Here is a 16,562-nt window from a genome sequence, read left to right as displayed (position 1 = left end):
GGAACTACCATGCCCCTCATTAAACTCACATGGGCTAAAGAAGCAACACTTTACAGTCGTTAATTAAATTATCAACAAAAAGCCGCCGCCGGATAAAAGAAGTCAAAATATTTTGTAACCAGAGACGTGCCATCAATCTCGCCCAGACACGTGTGCAACGTCCTCCTCCTCCGCCTGGCAACCCCAGAATCCGCAGGATAATGGGGGTGGTGACGTCTGCGGAGTGTAACTACAGTATCAATAAACAAATCAAAGAGCAGCCGCCCTCCTCCAGCAAGCCAGTCAGCCAGTCAGACAGCATCCACCCCTTGGGGCAACCTTGCGCAATCTCCGGGGTTGCCAGGCACCGCCCCGTTGCCAGGAGCTGTTCGATCCTGGCCACCGAAGCACTCATTACTCGGGACGCGACACGGCGCGCCTGAGTCCAGAATCCCGAATCCTGGAAGGGGCAGGACGCGTGTGGGTCGCCGGACGGAGAGTAACTCACGCGCCGACGCCGTCCATTAGACATGGCCATTAGCACGGGCAGGCTTACCTGTCGCCGCGGATTAGTGCTGTCATCCTGCCCACGACCCTCGGCCCACTCGCATTGTTGTGGTCAGCCAATGCTAATGCTAATTCCACAGGTACTGATCGCAGGGAAGGCGTGGGAAAATGTATCTCATGAGCGTCTTGCCCTGTTTTCGTTAAAGATACATTGCCTAAGTGATCAAGGAAACACTAATTCGATGAGGAAATGGTTAGGAACCATTTCGATGTTGAAAATTACATTCTGCTGATTTAGTATGGTTTTTAAATTATATTTTAAATTTATAACTTACCAGGAGTTTCTCAAGTACCAAAGCATATAGAATTAATGACATCATCGAGGGGAAGTGCATTTGAAAATAATTTAATAGAATTTATTTTTAACAAAAATAGAATTACTAGGGGCTACAATTAAAAGTGTATAATTTATGCATGTACGTAGGTTTACATTTAATTTTTGCACGTTTCGATTTGATTTGCATTTCGGTCGGCCTCCCAACCGCACTAAAAACTAAAGCCTAGCTATTTACACAGATCGATGCAGAAGTCATAGTTGAAAGTTCATAGTTGCCCCCTGGAATCCTTCCAGGAGATTGTGCTGCAGCTCCAATGCTATATATCTCTATCTCTGGTTGCGGAAATGCCAAGTTATCCGGAAAGTGTGGGGCTATGATGGCATATCGGCAATTGGCTAAAATACTGTCATGTCCGATACCTGGGTTGACCCAATTGCCACTGCGGTTTGATATGGTTTCCCGAGCCATGTAGTGCTCCATCGGATCGCCAGCTAGAATCCACTTGCCAAGCATTTGGAAGCTGAATATCCAGTCATGACAGCCTTTCAGCAATCGGGCGATATGTAAAGTTTGTGCTGCTGTGCCGAAGGAGTCCGGCAATATTGCTTGGTGGCCACCCACCACCTCAGAAGTAGAAGCTCTCGCACTGCTGCTGCTGCTGGTGGCGCTGTCGCTGCTGCAAGGCGATGTTGCTGCCGCTCAAGCTGCCGCTGCTGCCGCCACTGACCCCGCCGCTGACCCCGCCAGTGCCGCCGGCGGCAGCGGCCGCCTCCAACTAGAATCATAAGTGCTGGTACTCGCCCATGTCGTACATGGCGGTCATGGGCATGGCGCCCATCACGCTGTGCAGGTGCGAATAGGCCACGGCGGCGGTCAGTGGGGGCATTTGCATTTGGGCAGCGGCCGCCGCACTCACGCCTCCTCCGCCACCGCCGCCGCCACTGCTCTTGGTGGCGGCGACACTGGCGATGTTGCTGGCGGGATGTGGCTGGTGCGGATGGTGCTGCAGGCCCTGCTCGGCGGCGACGTGCTGCAGCTGCTGCTGGTGCAGGCCGTTGTTGTTGCCGCTGCTGTTGCCGGGCGAGTGCTGCTGCTGTTGCTGCTGCTGGTGCTGCGCACCCTGGCTGGGCAACATGCTGCCCTCCATCTCGGAGTCGCTGGAGGAGTCAAGGTGCTGCTTGTCCGTGGAGCCGCTGCAATGGAGATGGACAGGTTGCGTGGTTAGCAGAGGTTATTACTACTAGTATACTACTACAACTAGTATTAATAGGTCCCATCTATTCCTTATATCGAAGAGAAATAATCGTTTTAACCCTCTGCTCCGCCGGCTGAAGACGTGACCCGTGGCATATGGTTTTTGGATGTCAGCATCGCTTACGCTAAAATGTGTCAATTGCTGCAACTAATTTAGTGCTGTCAACACACAAACGCACTCCAGTGCATAATTTATTTATAAACAAATGACAAATGACAGGGGCGCAGGCATAGCAATTGAAACGAATTCCGGAAGGAAATCGTCTGCCGCTCGCGTTTCTATAAATGGTATCATGTTCGCCGTTGAGGTGTCGCCTCAGGGAATCCGAATGGAGTGAGGAGCAAGCGAGATGAGGAAGCGAGATGGCTGGCCGGTGGCAGGGGGACGGCATGCACTCCCCGGGGCATTCGGATATGAAGCATCTGATTTCAGTCCCAGGATGACTTTCCACATTTCCAGGGGTTCGCTTCAAGTGGGTGCGAGTGCTGCACACCCCTCCCCCTTCCAGCTTAAGTAGCTGACTTTTATTGTTTGTGGCTGATTCATTCGAACGCCACTTTGGGGTTAATGTGACTCCTGCCCCCTGCACTAATGGCTAATACCAGGCCATAACAAGACCGAAACTCGAGCAAATGCCAATCCCACTCCCCCAACCCCACCCACTCCGCCGGCAATCATCGGCAAAGTGTTAATCTTGTCGCCAATTGCATGGCCGAGCACAATCAGTAATCGGTTATCAGCAGCCGCATCGCGGAACCAGTTTGCGAAGAAATTGATGACAGCCACGAGCAACATCAGCAAACAACATGGGGCACCTCGAGGATTGGGCCCACCAAACTTTGAATACCCTACTGATAACGATACCTCTTACATACTTAATAGTATATAAGATATTATATGATGTCTTAGTACCCATTTAAAGCCATTCCAATTAGATCTAATGTTTAAAAGTCTTTAATGGATAAAGAGACACTTGGCCACTAAACACATGTCGAATTAAAGGTATTATCGACAAATCCACTTGGTCAGCGAAGCAATCCCCATCGAGGGTATTGTTATTGGAGGGAAGGGGGAACGAGGATCGTTCGGGGCAATGCGAAACATTTAAGCGCACACTCGACAAATTTTCGATCTGGCGGGCAATGGGACAGAGACGGAGGGCAGGACAGGACCGATCTGCTGGCCGGCAGATACACCACTTCCCCAGCTGCCGCGGATTCCGATTCCTGATTTCTGATTCCCCATTCCCGATCCCCAATCCACGATTCCGAGCGGGGGAGCTGCAGTAGGAGGAGCAGGAGTAGGAGGAGCAGCAGGAGGAGGAGCCCACATACGGCGCAGCTGTACGATATCGGCAATCGTGTAATTGTAGATTGTATCCACCGAGTGGCAGCCACCAACGGCGATGGCATGCCATTACTTCTTGCAGCGTTTGCATGAACTTGAACTTGCTCCAGCGATCGGAGGCGCAGCGGAGGAGGAGGTGGGCGCAAGACCATGTGACATGTGATGGACACTGCTCCCTACTTCCCCAATTTTCCGAAAACGAGTTCGCGAGTTGGTGGACATTAAAGTGACGCTCGTTCCGATCCGCTTCGTTCCGTTCCGTTCGAGGCAAAAATCGATGGCCTAAGCACAGCAAACATGAGGAATGGCCCATCCCAGAGCGAAAAGTGGGGAGCAAACAAAGGGCAGCAGAAGCATATAAACAATGATATCGAGTTACCAGAGTTTCGTAGTTCTGCCCCCCATCTCTGCCGGCTCTGCAACACTTATTAACACATACAGACGGACAGCGCCCACTCTTGTCCCGTCCCATCCACATCCCTGTCCGCATTTCCAGTGATTGCATTATAAACACACAAAAATGCCTCGGCTCGGTCCAGTTTGGTTTTCCTGGGCACCGAACGGGAGCAGCGAGTCTCAAGGACAATTCCTGGGCCAGGAGTGAGTGTCGCATATAGTTTATAACAAAATGGAATGGCAACCGCTGAGGAACAGCAGGTTTTGGGTCTCCGTCCGCGTGTGTGGTCCCTTTGGCTGAAGGTTCCTCCGGCTTTTCTTTCCCGCACTCTTTGTCATTTTTTGGGTCCAGAGTTGTGCCCAGTGAGGGGGAATTAATTTTTACTTGTTTGCCCAATTGGTTTTTTGTAGCCGGGCTCTGTCTTAAGCAGATTCATTAGCTTGGTAATAATGCATGATCGGATTATGTTTAACTGGAAACGGAATCGGTGAGGGGTGAGCCGGTGGGTTGGTCCACAAACGAGTTTGCCACGTGAGTGAGTTGGTCTATAAAGGTATTTACCATTTTGGCAAGACATCTTTCGTATCGATTTGAGGTCAATTGATTGGGAAAATAGAAGAACTGAGGATGGCCCATGACATAACCCCAACCAACTTTCACACGAACGAGTGGAGAAGAGGACTGGGGATTCCAAGGAATTCCGTTGCTAATAAAAATTATAAGCCAATAAATCCTTAAAAAAAACAAACAAACAAGAGGCCCTGAGCCTCTGCAAGATCGCTGAGATGGGGATATGGAGAGATACGGGCAGATCGGGAAGATCGGGAGGATCGGCAGGGCCAAGGAACAGGTTGAGTTATCGCATTGCGCGATCGGTACACAAATCTCGGGACGTGTGCTCAGCAGGACACCCAACTAAACGGGCAACGGCGATCCATAAGTGGAATCTGAAAAGGTGTTGATCATAAATTATCATTTAATTTACGCATGTGTGTGGCTGTTGTTAATGTTCGTGGCGACCCTCTGACACTCGAAAACGCTCGCGAGGATGGGGAACTTGGACCGGCTGGGGCTTGGGGTTCTCCTGCTCGTCTAGCCGACGTCTGGCTGGTTATTGTTGGGCATTGTCTACAACTATGTAAGATCCCAAAGATTAACCCAAAGTCCGAGCCGAGCGCTGTCATCGTTATAAGATATTTTATTATCGCTCCGCCGAAGATCCCGAAACTCGAAGGTGGAAAGTAGTACGTAGCCTGTGTGGCGTGTGGAGCATTTTATGCTGGCCGAGAATTGTTTTGACAGTTTCTTATAATTTTGTGGCCTTTTAATTGCCCGGCCCGAGGTAAATCGGCTGGTTCCCGAGGAGAGCTAATCGCGTCCCCAGGCCCCCCGCCGATGGCAAGCCAACTTTTATGTAATCCCCAAGTCTTTTCAGCACTTTGAGGTTTACAGACTTTTCGTGGGAGCACCTAGAGGAAGCCCCAGGAAAGCAATTGCTCAGGTCAAGTCGAATGAGCAGCTAAGCACCATAAAGAAACAAATATTTGTTTTATAGATTTTCAACTATTGTAACTCAACCCCTTGGATACGCAAAGATTTAACAAAGGAATTGGTACTGAGTACACCTGAACTTTAATTGAAGTTCCTTTTTCAGGTAATACGAATAAAGTAATGTATCGAAATTGCACCACCACAATACTAATTTCATTTTCTATAGCTTTTAGTAATGATATTAATGTAAATAAACAATCATCCTTTTTGAGTAATGCAATAAAAGTTCTTCATTTTCGGGAGCTTTCCACACTCCTCGTTTGCACCAGATGAGATCTAATTATTGTCAAGAGAGTGTACACTTGACACCCACTCCCGGAAAAGCGCGATGAGCGGTTGTCAGTGCGGATGGCAAGCGCCTCCGGGCGATTCCGTACCACCAGCCGGTCCATCATCACCAACAACATCATTATCAACGCCATCGGAGCACGGATCGGACGAGGGAGAGGGAGCGGGCATGAACTGGGACAGCAGCGAGATTGGGAACGGGAACCGAACTGGGGAACTGAGCACACAAACACAAAGGCGAAGAGCAGAGAAGAGAACAGACCCTCCGACGGGCAAAAGCGCAAAATACATAATAATAAAAACAGAATGTACAATAAAACGAATAAAAATGAATAACGTGCTGGCGGGGATTGGAGCGAGGAACGGGCGGCGGGCAGCGGGGAGTGCGGGGTTGTCAGGGCGAACGAATAAAGAACACACGCACATTTTGTGGTAACCCGATACCCTGGCCAGCTACCCTCCAGCCAACCGTGGCATTCGACGAACGCAAAATGATGACGATGTCTGGGGGAGATGCGGATTCGGTGGGCAGGGGCAGGGGTAAGGGCAAGGGAAGGGGAGTGGGATGGACTTGGGACTGGAACTGGAAGTGGAACTCGGACTGGGTCGCCTCGGTGGTGAGTACATACATGGAGAAGCAGGGGCAGGGGAAGCTCGTCTGCAACTGGGACTGTCTGTGTGCAACAGAGAGGGAGGGAAGAACGCTCAAGGTACTGGATTCCCGGAGAAATGGCTCATAATGCCAGGCAGATCAATCAAATGGTCCCTGAATTCTTCTCTTTTACAAGAAGGATTCCTTGAAACAGCAAAGGAGCATCTCGGTCTGGGGTTAGATATTAAATCATTGCTTAAAGGATCGCTATTCTGATAGACGGTTTGGAAATATGGATGATATCTTGTAATCCCAAGTATTTCGATGAAATTTCTGTGATCTATATTGGATTTAAGGTTAGGACAGTGTTGAAAAAGTATAATATTTATTAATTTGTACATCCTTATGACATATTCGATTTGCAAAAAGTATCTTTTCATGTATTTTCTACGAAAGTTTGGCATTTGGCTTATGCTACCTTTCAACCTTGGGTCATTAATCGGATATTTATGCAGCCGAAAGTCCCAGAATGCCAGAATGCTATTGTAAAAGTTGGAAAGTTGATAGGAAAATATCGGATTACGGCTAGATTGTTTGGGTTAGTTCTTCAAAACTTTTCACCCAACTTTGCATTAATCAATGCGACGGAAACCCGATATTGTTATTGGCCGTATTTTCGATCTCCCAGTAAGCAGTGCCCTTCAACTCAATTCGAAATTTTCAAAATTCTTCGTAGAAAAATATGCACAAGACCTGGAACAAGGCGTTCCACAAGCGCAAGCTGGTGAGCTCAGAACGTAATAATGCATCGGCATGCGACACTATTCCCAATCCTTTCAGTGGAGGAGCGTGTCCAAGCCCGGGAAGCTGGTGTACTACATGCAGCCGCTGGTCGAGCACCTGTTCGACACCTGGATGCAACCACTGCCCTTTCCGACGCTCCTGAAGTTCATCTACAGCTGGGTGCTGATCTTCTTCATCATGATTCCGATGCTCTACCCGCTGCTCGTCCTGCTCTCCTACTACGGCATATTCCAGTACGCGGCGGAGGAGCACTTCGGACTGGAGACGCCCGAGAAGTGGGACCTCCTGGGCGCCGCCGCCAGGCTGTGGCACTTCGAGGTGACCAACAGGAAGTATCTCCTGTTCGTGTCCATGTACATCGATCGCTACCGAGTCGTTATAACCGCCATATCTTCGACAGTCGACTATATGCGCATGGCGCTGTGCTTCGTCTTCAGCTGAGCGAGCAGCCGGAGTCCCTCGATCCCTACTTGCGAGTCCTGCTTGAGGAGGAGTTGGCTTAGTAACTGCCTTTGGAGTGGATAATTTTAGGACTTTGGGAGGAACTGTTTTACACGAAGAACTTAACCAATTAAAAGTTGAGCCATGTGTGATCCGACAAAGGTGTATGTCTACGGGTATGTCTATGGGATGGATCGTTTGGTTCCAGCTACCTAGTCTTTGAGCACTCTGTCCTCCATTCTCTTCTGGCCCAGCGAAGGTAGTGCCTATGCAAACAATAACCACTTTGCCAGTTGCTGGGCCGTTCAAAGTGCCGCTTTAGATTCAGATTTGGCGCCGTTGTGGTTTGCTGGCTGCCACAAAGCTGCATGGAACATAGATACACACACCCTCATGCAAAAGTAAAAAATAAAAACAGAAAACGAAAAGAGCGCAAAGGAGAGGGGCAGAGCGGGGGAAACAATATGAAAAAGTTAAAGTAGCAGCACACTGAGTTGCTCATCGAGGCAACAGCCATAAACATATATCAGGTTACCTCCAGGAGGAGCAGGAGGTATGTAGCTACGCAGTCCGTAGTACGGCAAACTATCGCAGAGAACGAACGGCGTGTATCTGTGAGATACTTTCGACGACGAGTGTGCGAGTGTGCGAGTGTGTTAGTGTGCCTTGCGGTTGCCACGGCATCCAATTTATAATATTTTTTGCATTATTTCTGTTTTACCATTTTTTATTTCCATTTTTATTACGACAATTTCTCGCTTTTCGCCTGCCGTTCGTGCGGCGAAACTGAGCGTAAGTGATATACCATTTAGCATAATGGAACTATCCTGGCGAAAGTTTGGGACTTTTGTCAATTTGACCCGGCTAATGATGGTCGTCCCACCCAACTGGAAAGGCTAGAAAGACGGCGGAATGGCCACTATTCCATTAGAAATTGGAATTTTCACTCGCTCGGCTGTTTGCACTTCACATGACTTCCAGCCGGATCGCAGGACAAACAAAAGGATGCTCGGCGGCCAAAGGATGTTTAATGTTTGAGAATCGAACTCCTATCTACGCCATCCCACCGCCTCAAAGTGGAAACATCCGAAAGGAGTGGCTCAACTCAACTGCCCGAAACTATTTGCTTAAGCGGAAATGCAGATGTTCAGGGAAATCGGGTGGCGGAAGGGAAGTGGAGGGAAGTGAAAGGACTGGGGATTTTAATTAGTGACGAGGCCTGCGAGACATATGCCGGAGATATGCGTGGTACCGAAGGCAAACATCAACAAATCAAATAGAAATACAAATAAAATAAATATATAGGATCATTTTGGAATCTGGAACAACATGTTAATGACTTTGTCAGCGACTCTATCTTTCTTTCCCTCGGCATTTACCACATCTCGTCGTGTGTCAGTTGCGTGTTGTCCTTGGCACTAATTAGCCAGCCCCCCATTGACCACCACCCACCCACTCGGCGACCTTGAAAGTAAATGCCGTCAGCTTTTGTAATTGAAATTTTAAATGCAAATTAATATATTATTTTTTGCCGTGCCTTGCACGCGCTGACACTTGTCAGATGTATCGCAAATAAAGCATAAATATACTCATGAAACACTGATATAAGCAATCCAGATATATCCATCTATCTTTGGAGTACGCCCAAAAATATCTCAGTTGCCCCCGGTGAGTGAATCAGACGGCAATCAGCTTAGATCTATAGTAATTAGTGATTTGGTGCAACTCACTCTTTGTGTTCGGCAGCTCGGTCTCTTTGTCGTCGGTTCTTGAACCAATTGGAAACCTGTAAAAGCACAGAAATAGCTTAGATACATTTGTAGGCACTCGCAAGATTGCGCCCCATGATTAATGGGATGCAATTAACATGTGGAAGACGGCATCTGCGAGGAATTTCAATTGAAATTTGTCAAAAGATGCGTTTGACATTTATATTTCACTTCAGCCGCTTGCATCTTGGCAGCTTGGCATCGCCATCGACTCACCTGCGTGGTGGTCAGTCCTGTGGCCTCGGCCAGATCGCGTTTCTCCCGCGGCGATGGATACGGATTGTGCGAGTACCAGTCCCTCAGTACGGAGCGCGATTTCTCCTGCGGATGAAATTGTGTCAGTTTAATCAATAAATAGAGAGATAAGTCCATTCTAAAGTCTCTTTAATGCAACTAAGGTGCATTAATGTTGTTCAATGTATCAAATTGACTTGTAACTAATATGAATACAAGTTAAGTGGAAGCACTTATCCATAAATCTTCTGTATCTAGTAGAAACATGTCTAAAAGCGAACAAACTTGAACTGTGAACCTACAGTTCCGAACATATTGACACCCCCTGTATCTTAATTTGGGATTTATTTTGTTCTGCAAGATTTTTAAGATTTGATAATAAACCTAGATTGTATAAAAAGCAAAAAGATATTCCGTTTACTACCCAACTGAATGATTCCTCCTTTCTTCCTATTTGCAAATTGCGTCAAATCTGGATGATTCGTGGGGCGTAACTAGGACTCAGCCCACATTTCCACACGCTACTTGAGGCAACTGCAAGCCTGCCGGAGAGCAAACAATGCGAATCCCGTCCAGGATGTGCCTCCGATAAGCCCGAAAGGCGTCACCCCAGCGCAATCAGGCAGTCCATGCAATCAGACAGGCGAGCGGGCATTTGTACGATTTCCGCGCTTGCCACAATTAAAGTGGAAAGCGGCCAGGACGACGTGGAACTGGTGGCCCGAACTCACCTTAAAACAGTAGCTCGTCTCCTCGCCATCCCAGATGGTGCGGGGCAATGGAAATTTACGGCGAACACGATATTTGCCAACAGCACCCAAGGGTCTTCCGCGCAGTTTTTCGGCTTCCACATAATGCGCTACAGTCGTGGAGAAGGAAGGAGGGGGAAGTCAGTTTGGTTGCGTTTCTGGCCCCAAAGATTTGGGGTTGGGCAGAGCAGCGAGCTGGAGGATCGCGGGCTTGGAGGCTCACCTTTCAACCACAGGGCCTGGAGCTTGGCGTGATTCTGGGCCGAGAAGTGGTGATGCTCGAGCAGGCGGTACAGCTCCTTGTACTGTCCCCGGTGGAATGCGACGACCGCCTTGGCCTTCAGCACGGACTCGTTCAGCTGCAGCTTATCACATTGTGGCAGCGACCAGAGGAAGCGGCCCAGTCTTTCGATGTTGCCCGCCTGCTGGAGAACCTGAAGGTGTCCGGGTAAGGATATGCATTATAATGTCATCTAAATATTTCACTAAGTCTACGGTCCATCATTCAAGCACACATTCTACTTATGATTACATATAGTTTGTGGTTACCTCGCAGACGCAGGCCACCTGCTCCTGGGTGAAGCCGAAGCTGGGCAGGTTCTCCCTGCCGCCGGAGCCACCACTACTGACCACTCCGCCGCCGCCATTGCTGCCGCTGGTCAAATGGAGGCCACTGCCTGCTCCGCCACCGTTGTGCGCCATGATGTCCAGGGTGCTGTTGTTGTTATTGCTGGTGCTGCTATTGTTGTTGTTGTGCAGGGCCACCGATCCGCTGAGACCGGTGGGACTATAGGGGGGCGTGTGACGGGCGGTGAGAACGGCAGCCGCGTTGGCAGCGGCCAAGTCGTAGAAATCTGTGGCGGGATGCTGTAACATTTTCTGCGGGACTTGGGAGCCTGGCTGGATGTTGGTGTGGTGGATTGCAAGGACACCCCAACAAGTTACAGAAGGGAACGTTCCGTCGAACTGGTGAATGGTGTAACCTAAACTAGTAGTTTCCTAAATCTTTGGTGTTTTGAGCGCTGCAATGATAAAAGTAATAGAAAATCGCAATAAGTTAATGTTTGCATATTAAAAATACAAAGATAACGATATGAACAATGTGTGTATAGGCTTAAGATTCAACTGTCTACTATATAGATTATATCTTTGTTGCTTAAAACCATTAAAAGCCATTATTGCAACACCCAATTTTTGGGGAAACTCGCGCCACATTCTGCGCAGTAATTAGCCCCCTAGTTTTCATCTTTTTATTACCCCGCTCGATTAATATTTAAACAGCTCTCTAATTGAGACACATAAAGCTGTGAAAATCACCATTGAATGGCAAGTGATTCGAACAAATGCCAAACAAAACAAGCGCGTCTGCATGGGTTTGCCATATTCATATTCAAAATTCAAATCCAAATTGATATCGAAATCAAAACAGAACCTCGATCCCGACCCCATGTTGTCAAACATGATTAACCGAGTCCGGGGGCAATTATTAATGCGGCATGTTCGATGCTCGATAATCGGAAATACGGCTGGCCATCGCCATCACGGGGGGAGCTCTCTAACCTGTCCGCACCCGACCGACCAAGAGATCTCTTACGAAAATAAACTCTTTACACAATATAGTACGTGTATATGGGGCGCATGGTGTTTCGGTATTCCTCCGATTTCACATTTCACATTTCCCATTTCACATTTCTGTATTCGGTTCTAAGAATATTTCTAAAATTACCAAGCGGCGGCGGCGACGACGACCATGCCGCCGCCATCGCGAGGGAGCGAGCGAGAGGCGCGAACGTATCCCCCAGATAGAATATCTATGAGGTATAGACGATGTTTTCACATTTCAAAACAATGCAATCGATCTGTACGAATAAACTGATACATGTAGATATATCAGCTTATGGATAGCTGCCCCCCTAAAGCTACAGCTACAGCTAAAGCTAAAGCTAAAGATCGGGCTATATGCACACAGATTCTCGTGTATCGAGTCGAGATATTCTTGGATCTGCTTTCGGTTTCAGTTCTCGTGTGTGCCGGCCAGATTATATATACAAAACAAGGAATAAGAAACAAGAAAATAGAGATTCGTTCTGGCTGCCGCTGTAACGAAAATACCAACGCCAAGTTGGCTGCTCTTGAGTCATCGGCCTAGGCCAGCCAGATCCCCCGCAGCCGCCGCCCGCCGAAGATTTCCATCGATTCGATTTCTTCAGCTCGCTGCGATTCTTCTTTCTCCGCTGCTTGTATTTTCAATTTTCGTTGGCCTGTTTCATGTTTGACGCAAGTAAACAAGCAAAATGCGAACGTGAAACGCAATACGCGATAAATTTTCAATCTGTTTTCCAGCAGTTCAGTTCACAAGTGGCTAATTCGATGGACACAATGCATCGGACATAATGCCAAACTATTAGATTCTGAGCTCCTCAGCCACATTGGACCATGGCATACTGGCATACCAGGGTTTATGGGCCTGTACCGTTGCACGATCCCAAGTGGAAGTGGAAGTCCATGCCCCAAAACGAAGAAGAACACCAGCAGCTACGACAGCAGCGGCCTCGAGAGATATTCTATCTGTATCTTTTGGCTGCCTCCTCAGTTCGCCTTGTGGGAGATCTCTTATCGCGCGCCTGTAGCTGCCTGACTTTTGTGGCATTCGAATAAAATTAATTTAATTTATTTTACAAATTCTGTAATTTATTATCTATTGGTTTCTGTTCCTGTTTCTGTGTCGTGTTTGCCCTCCATTCCCCTGTGCTTCTCCCTACTTTCAAAAGATTTTAATTCGAGTGTCGGGGGGGAATCTCTGGAAATCTGAAAGCGGACACCTAACTCTATTGGGCTGTTAATCAAATTGAATTGTTCGAGCTGCCGTGGCTGTTCCCCTAATTAGTTTGTAATCAAAGTCAGCTTACGATCAACTTGTTGATGGATTCGATTCCCTTTCCTAGGCAGTGCATTCCGGTAACTCTGCAGGTGAAGTGCCCCCCAGCTCGAGGAGCACCCAGCTCGACTTGGAGCATGGTGCCATCGCAATCGCAATCGCAAAAAGCACAAACAGTGCGCCTGTTCCTCGCGGCTAACACCGAAATCATCTGCTCCGGCGTCTGTGTTTATACAATGTAATCGAATGGGAATGGGATTGGGTATGGGATTGAGACTGGGACTGGGACTGGGGACTGGGAAGACGTGTGCCAAGCAACCTGTTGTGGGCCAGCCCCCGTTCCGGGTAATTCGAACGGCTTTCTGGCCGCTGGGCGGGATTAGTAAGCGCCGAGACAATCGCTGCTATCCGCCAGATACTATTTTTAACATTTTCCGTTTAATTGCCGCGTGAGGGAGCTACGCACAAAGAAATCGAATAGAGCGCGGCGCAATGAATGAAATTTGTCAATTTAATGGGTTGCACACACATGTGCCTCTGCCTCCGCAGCCGAATGTATCTGTATCTGTATCTGCATGTCGGCTGCTTTTCGCCTTGCTGCGCCGCATTTGCCAAACTTTGAATGAAACTGAAGTGCACTGGTCGGTGGGGAGCTCGTCCCCAAATTACGGCGGACTCTGCACGCCGGTGCGTAAAATGATCAAAGCTGCTGCGGCCAAACTTGCGTATCTGTATCTGTTTCTGTATCTGTATCTACTTGCCCGAGTCCCGAATCTCGGCGAATGGAATGCGCAAATTTGTCAATTTGGCCACTTCCGAGATGGAGTCCACATGGCTCTGGTATCTTGATGATCCGAAATAGGCAACCAGAACCGTACGCAACATCTGCTCCCATCTCCGCACTCAATTAATCATTCGACTTCTGACGACAAACACGCGTTGGCCAATTCGTTTAACGCTTCCAATCCCCGAATATCGCGAATATCGAATTTAGCCGGACAAAAGTCGGTCCACGCCCACTCATCCCCGCACGAAGTGCAAAAGTTCCCAGCGAAACAGTCGCTATAGTTAATAATTTCATAAATTTTGTGGCGAGAATCGAAATGATAAAGCCAAATGGTTTCATAAATAAACACTATGTGCGTTGGTTTCGAGCACCAACGGGTGGAAAGGAAAGCCTTTGCGATGAATGAATGACAACTGGAAACGACTTTTCCTTTGGATCAAATCCATCTCATACTTTTCCTCTAATTAATAAATACATCTTAGGTGGGTGGGCCGTTGAGAGGCCAACTTGGAAACGTGGAAGTCGGCAATTGAGCGGTGAATAAAACAACAGAATTTTGCTTTTGGTGTGTAAACAAGTTTCCTTTCCAAATATAAGTAAACATGCAATTCCCGTGCTTTTTCCATCGATTCGATTCCCTCACAATTGGTTCTCAAGTGCCTCGAGTTGGTTTTCCGATGGCTTTTGGCCATTTGGAATTCGCCAATGCCACGCCGCCAAAAAAGCGAAGTGCACTTTGGCTCTCAGCTCTCCTCATTGAAATCGGACCAACGTTGTGAATCTATGGACTTCGATGATAGATTGATCCATTAGAAAGCGGATAGAGATACGTCTTGACATTTATGGACTGCATTAATGGTTTCGCTGCACACGTTTTAAAGGCTATTTAAAGCACTCAAAATATCTTTAAATTATGTCTTCAAAAGTGATTGGAAAAGAACTTGATACTTTCTCTGAGGACTATAAGTTCCGATTAACCCTAATAGAGCTTTTATTAAATGATGCTTTATGATCTTATCTATATCTTCTTATGCTAAGATTGCCTTATTGAAATTATTATTTTTCTGTAACGATTGTATATATTTATTTCAATACTGAAATGTATAATCTAATATTAATCTAATATATATAATCTAAATTATATAATCTAATATATAATCTAATATATTTATATAAATATTCTATATTCTATATATTCCAGGAGCAATCGTCCCGACATTTATAATAGTTATTAAATCTTCTTTTTCATGAATCAACGCCAATTCAATAACAGCTTGCTGCTATATAGTAAGAAACTAATAAGAACGGTTTTTATGATTTTGAAGTGCCCTATATGAAATTAATCCCCCATATACCATTCGTATTTATTATTGTGAAAGAATATCCGTCCTACTTTGGCAACTATATCTTTGCCATGGGTTCTCTAGTGTTCCACAGTATACTTTTGCCGTCGGCAGCATGGAAACAGAATCTAGCAGCTCACCTGTATTTTGATTATTTATTGTTGATACGTATCCGAGTTTGTTAGTTTTTGTTTGTTACTCTTTGTTTGGGTTTGTGCTTTGTGGCTTGGCTTTCCAAATCGACTTGTGCTATATCCGCAAATGTTAGAGTTGGCCAAGAAGGCGCTGATTTAGGCCGTGCGGCTTTTCCACGATTTGCATTTTGGCCAAAACTCTTCAAATCGAAGCCATGTGCACGCAAACACTCTTAGTCGCGATCACACTGGGCACTAACTAACACTAGCTTGCCGCCGAATATTGCTCATACGCACTGTGCGAACACGTGTTGCAAATTACTTTTCGCGAAAACTTCGCTGTCCTGCGCGACGCGGACAAATTGCACCTGCAAATTTGAGGGTGCAAAGCTGCGACGACAGCACTGAGACAGTGCCAACAAAAAATGGCCGCCCCCGGATTGATTAGCTCAATTCTACTCGCTTTTCTCTCGCTTCGTGTGCGTTTACGTAGCGCGATACTGATGCGTTCATTCAGGAAACTCGCAAATTAAATATAACTTTGTGCGCGGGACGTCGAAAGACCGCCGGATCCGGCCTGGATTACTGAGCGAGCGACGTGGAGAGATCGGGCAGCGAACCGCACGCGACGGAATCTCGAAAACAACTGAGAACTCTCCGGTTCTCAAACCTAATCGAACCGAAAACGGCCGAGACAAAAGGCAGAAAATGGTTGGTGCCGCTGGCGGTGTGCGTGCGCCAGAGCGAGATGGCCGACTGGTCGTGCGAGTGTGTGAGTGAGTGAGCACCAAGGGGGTGAACTGCACAGTGGGATGTATCGACACTTTGTGCGGCACTTTTCAATAAACATAACAGGAACATAATGGAATCAAATGAAGGGGGAGATACATTCACAGACTTTTTTAAAGCCACTTTGCACATACAGTCAATGATTATACATATACATATGAGCTAATTATAATTCAGAATTCACTACGTTTTAGTTTTTATTAATGTCTTGTCTTCACAAGTGCTTATATTTTGTATTCTATGTCTTCGTAGTAAGACTTATTACATTATTGGGTTATAGGTCAATGTATTTTAAAAACATTAAAAAATGGCTTTATATATTTATAGGTGTCTTACATATTTAGTTAAAAATTGGACAAGTAATTTTATATATAAAAAAT

The 16,562-nt window shown here is 47.0% G+C and overlaps 2 protein-coding genes across 2 annotated transcripts; one reads left to right on the top strand and one right to left on the bottom strand.

Annotated features, from left to right (window-relative positions):
* Positions 1 to 876: 876 nt before the first annotated feature.
* Positions 877 to 16,062, bottom strand: LOC6733362 (protein sine oculis). The gene is made up of 7 exons (XM_016167581.3): positions 15,400 to 16,062; positions 10,801 to 11,273; positions 10,475 to 10,685; positions 10,234 to 10,361; positions 9,485 to 9,589; positions 9,230 to 9,285; positions 877 to 2,017 (listed from the first exon to the last, which is right to left on the bottom strand). Exons 2-7 carry the CDS (start codon positions 11,125 to 11,127, stop codon positions 1,606 to 1,608), a joined length of 1,239 nt encoding a protein of 412 aa, XP_016026280.1. The 5' UTR covers positions 11,128 to 11,273; positions 15,400 to 16,062; the 3' UTR covers positions 877 to 1,605.
* LOC6733363 lies at positions 6,886 to 7,656 on the top strand. Its single transcript, XM_016167352.3, has 3 exons — positions 6,886 to 7,038; positions 7,095 to 7,399; positions 7,459 to 7,656. Exons 1-3 carry the CDS (start codon positions 6,997 to 6,999, stop codon positions 7,559 to 7,561), a joined length of 450 nt encoding a protein of 149 aa, XP_016026281.1. The 5' UTR covers positions 6,886 to 6,996; the 3' UTR covers positions 7,562 to 7,656.
* Positions 16,063 to 16,562: the final 500 nt, after the last annotated feature.

Source organism: Drosophila simulans, chromosome 2R, assembly GCF_016746395.2.
Source record: "Drosophila simulans strain w501 chromosome 2R, Prin_Dsim_3.1, whole genome shotgun sequence".
In the NCBI taxonomy this organism is placed as follows: Eukaryota; Metazoa; Arthropoda; class Insecta; order Diptera; family Drosophilidae; genus Drosophila; species Drosophila simulans.
The sequence above is the reverse complement of the archived record's forward strand: the minus strand, read 5'-3'. Positions and strand labels throughout refer to the sequence as shown.

Coding starts and splice junctions, on each gene's coding strand:
- LOC6733363 (XM_016167352.3), top strand. CDS start 6,997: ATGCACAAGACCTGGAACAAGGCGTTCCACAAGCGCAAGCTG. Junction 7,039..7,094: donor CGTTCCACAAGCGCAAGCTG/GTGAGCTCAGAA, acceptor CAATCCTTTCAG/TGGAGGAGCGTGTCCAAGCC. Junction 7,400..7,458: donor ACCAACAGGAAGTATCTCCT/GTTCGTGTCCAT, acceptor TATCTTCGACAG/TCGACTATATGCGCATGGCG.
- LOC6733362 (XM_016167581.3), bottom strand. CDS start 11,127: ATGTTACAGCATCCCGCCACAGATTTCTACGACTTGGCCGCTGCCAAC. Junction 9,286..9,484: donor CAGGACTGACCACCACGCAG/GTGAGTCGATGG, acceptor GTGCTTTTACAG/GTTTCCAATTGGTTCAAGAA. Junction 2,018..9,229: donor CGAGCTGCCGAACACAAAGA/GTGAGTTGCACC, acceptor TCTCCATTGCAG/CGGCTCCACGGACAAGCAGC.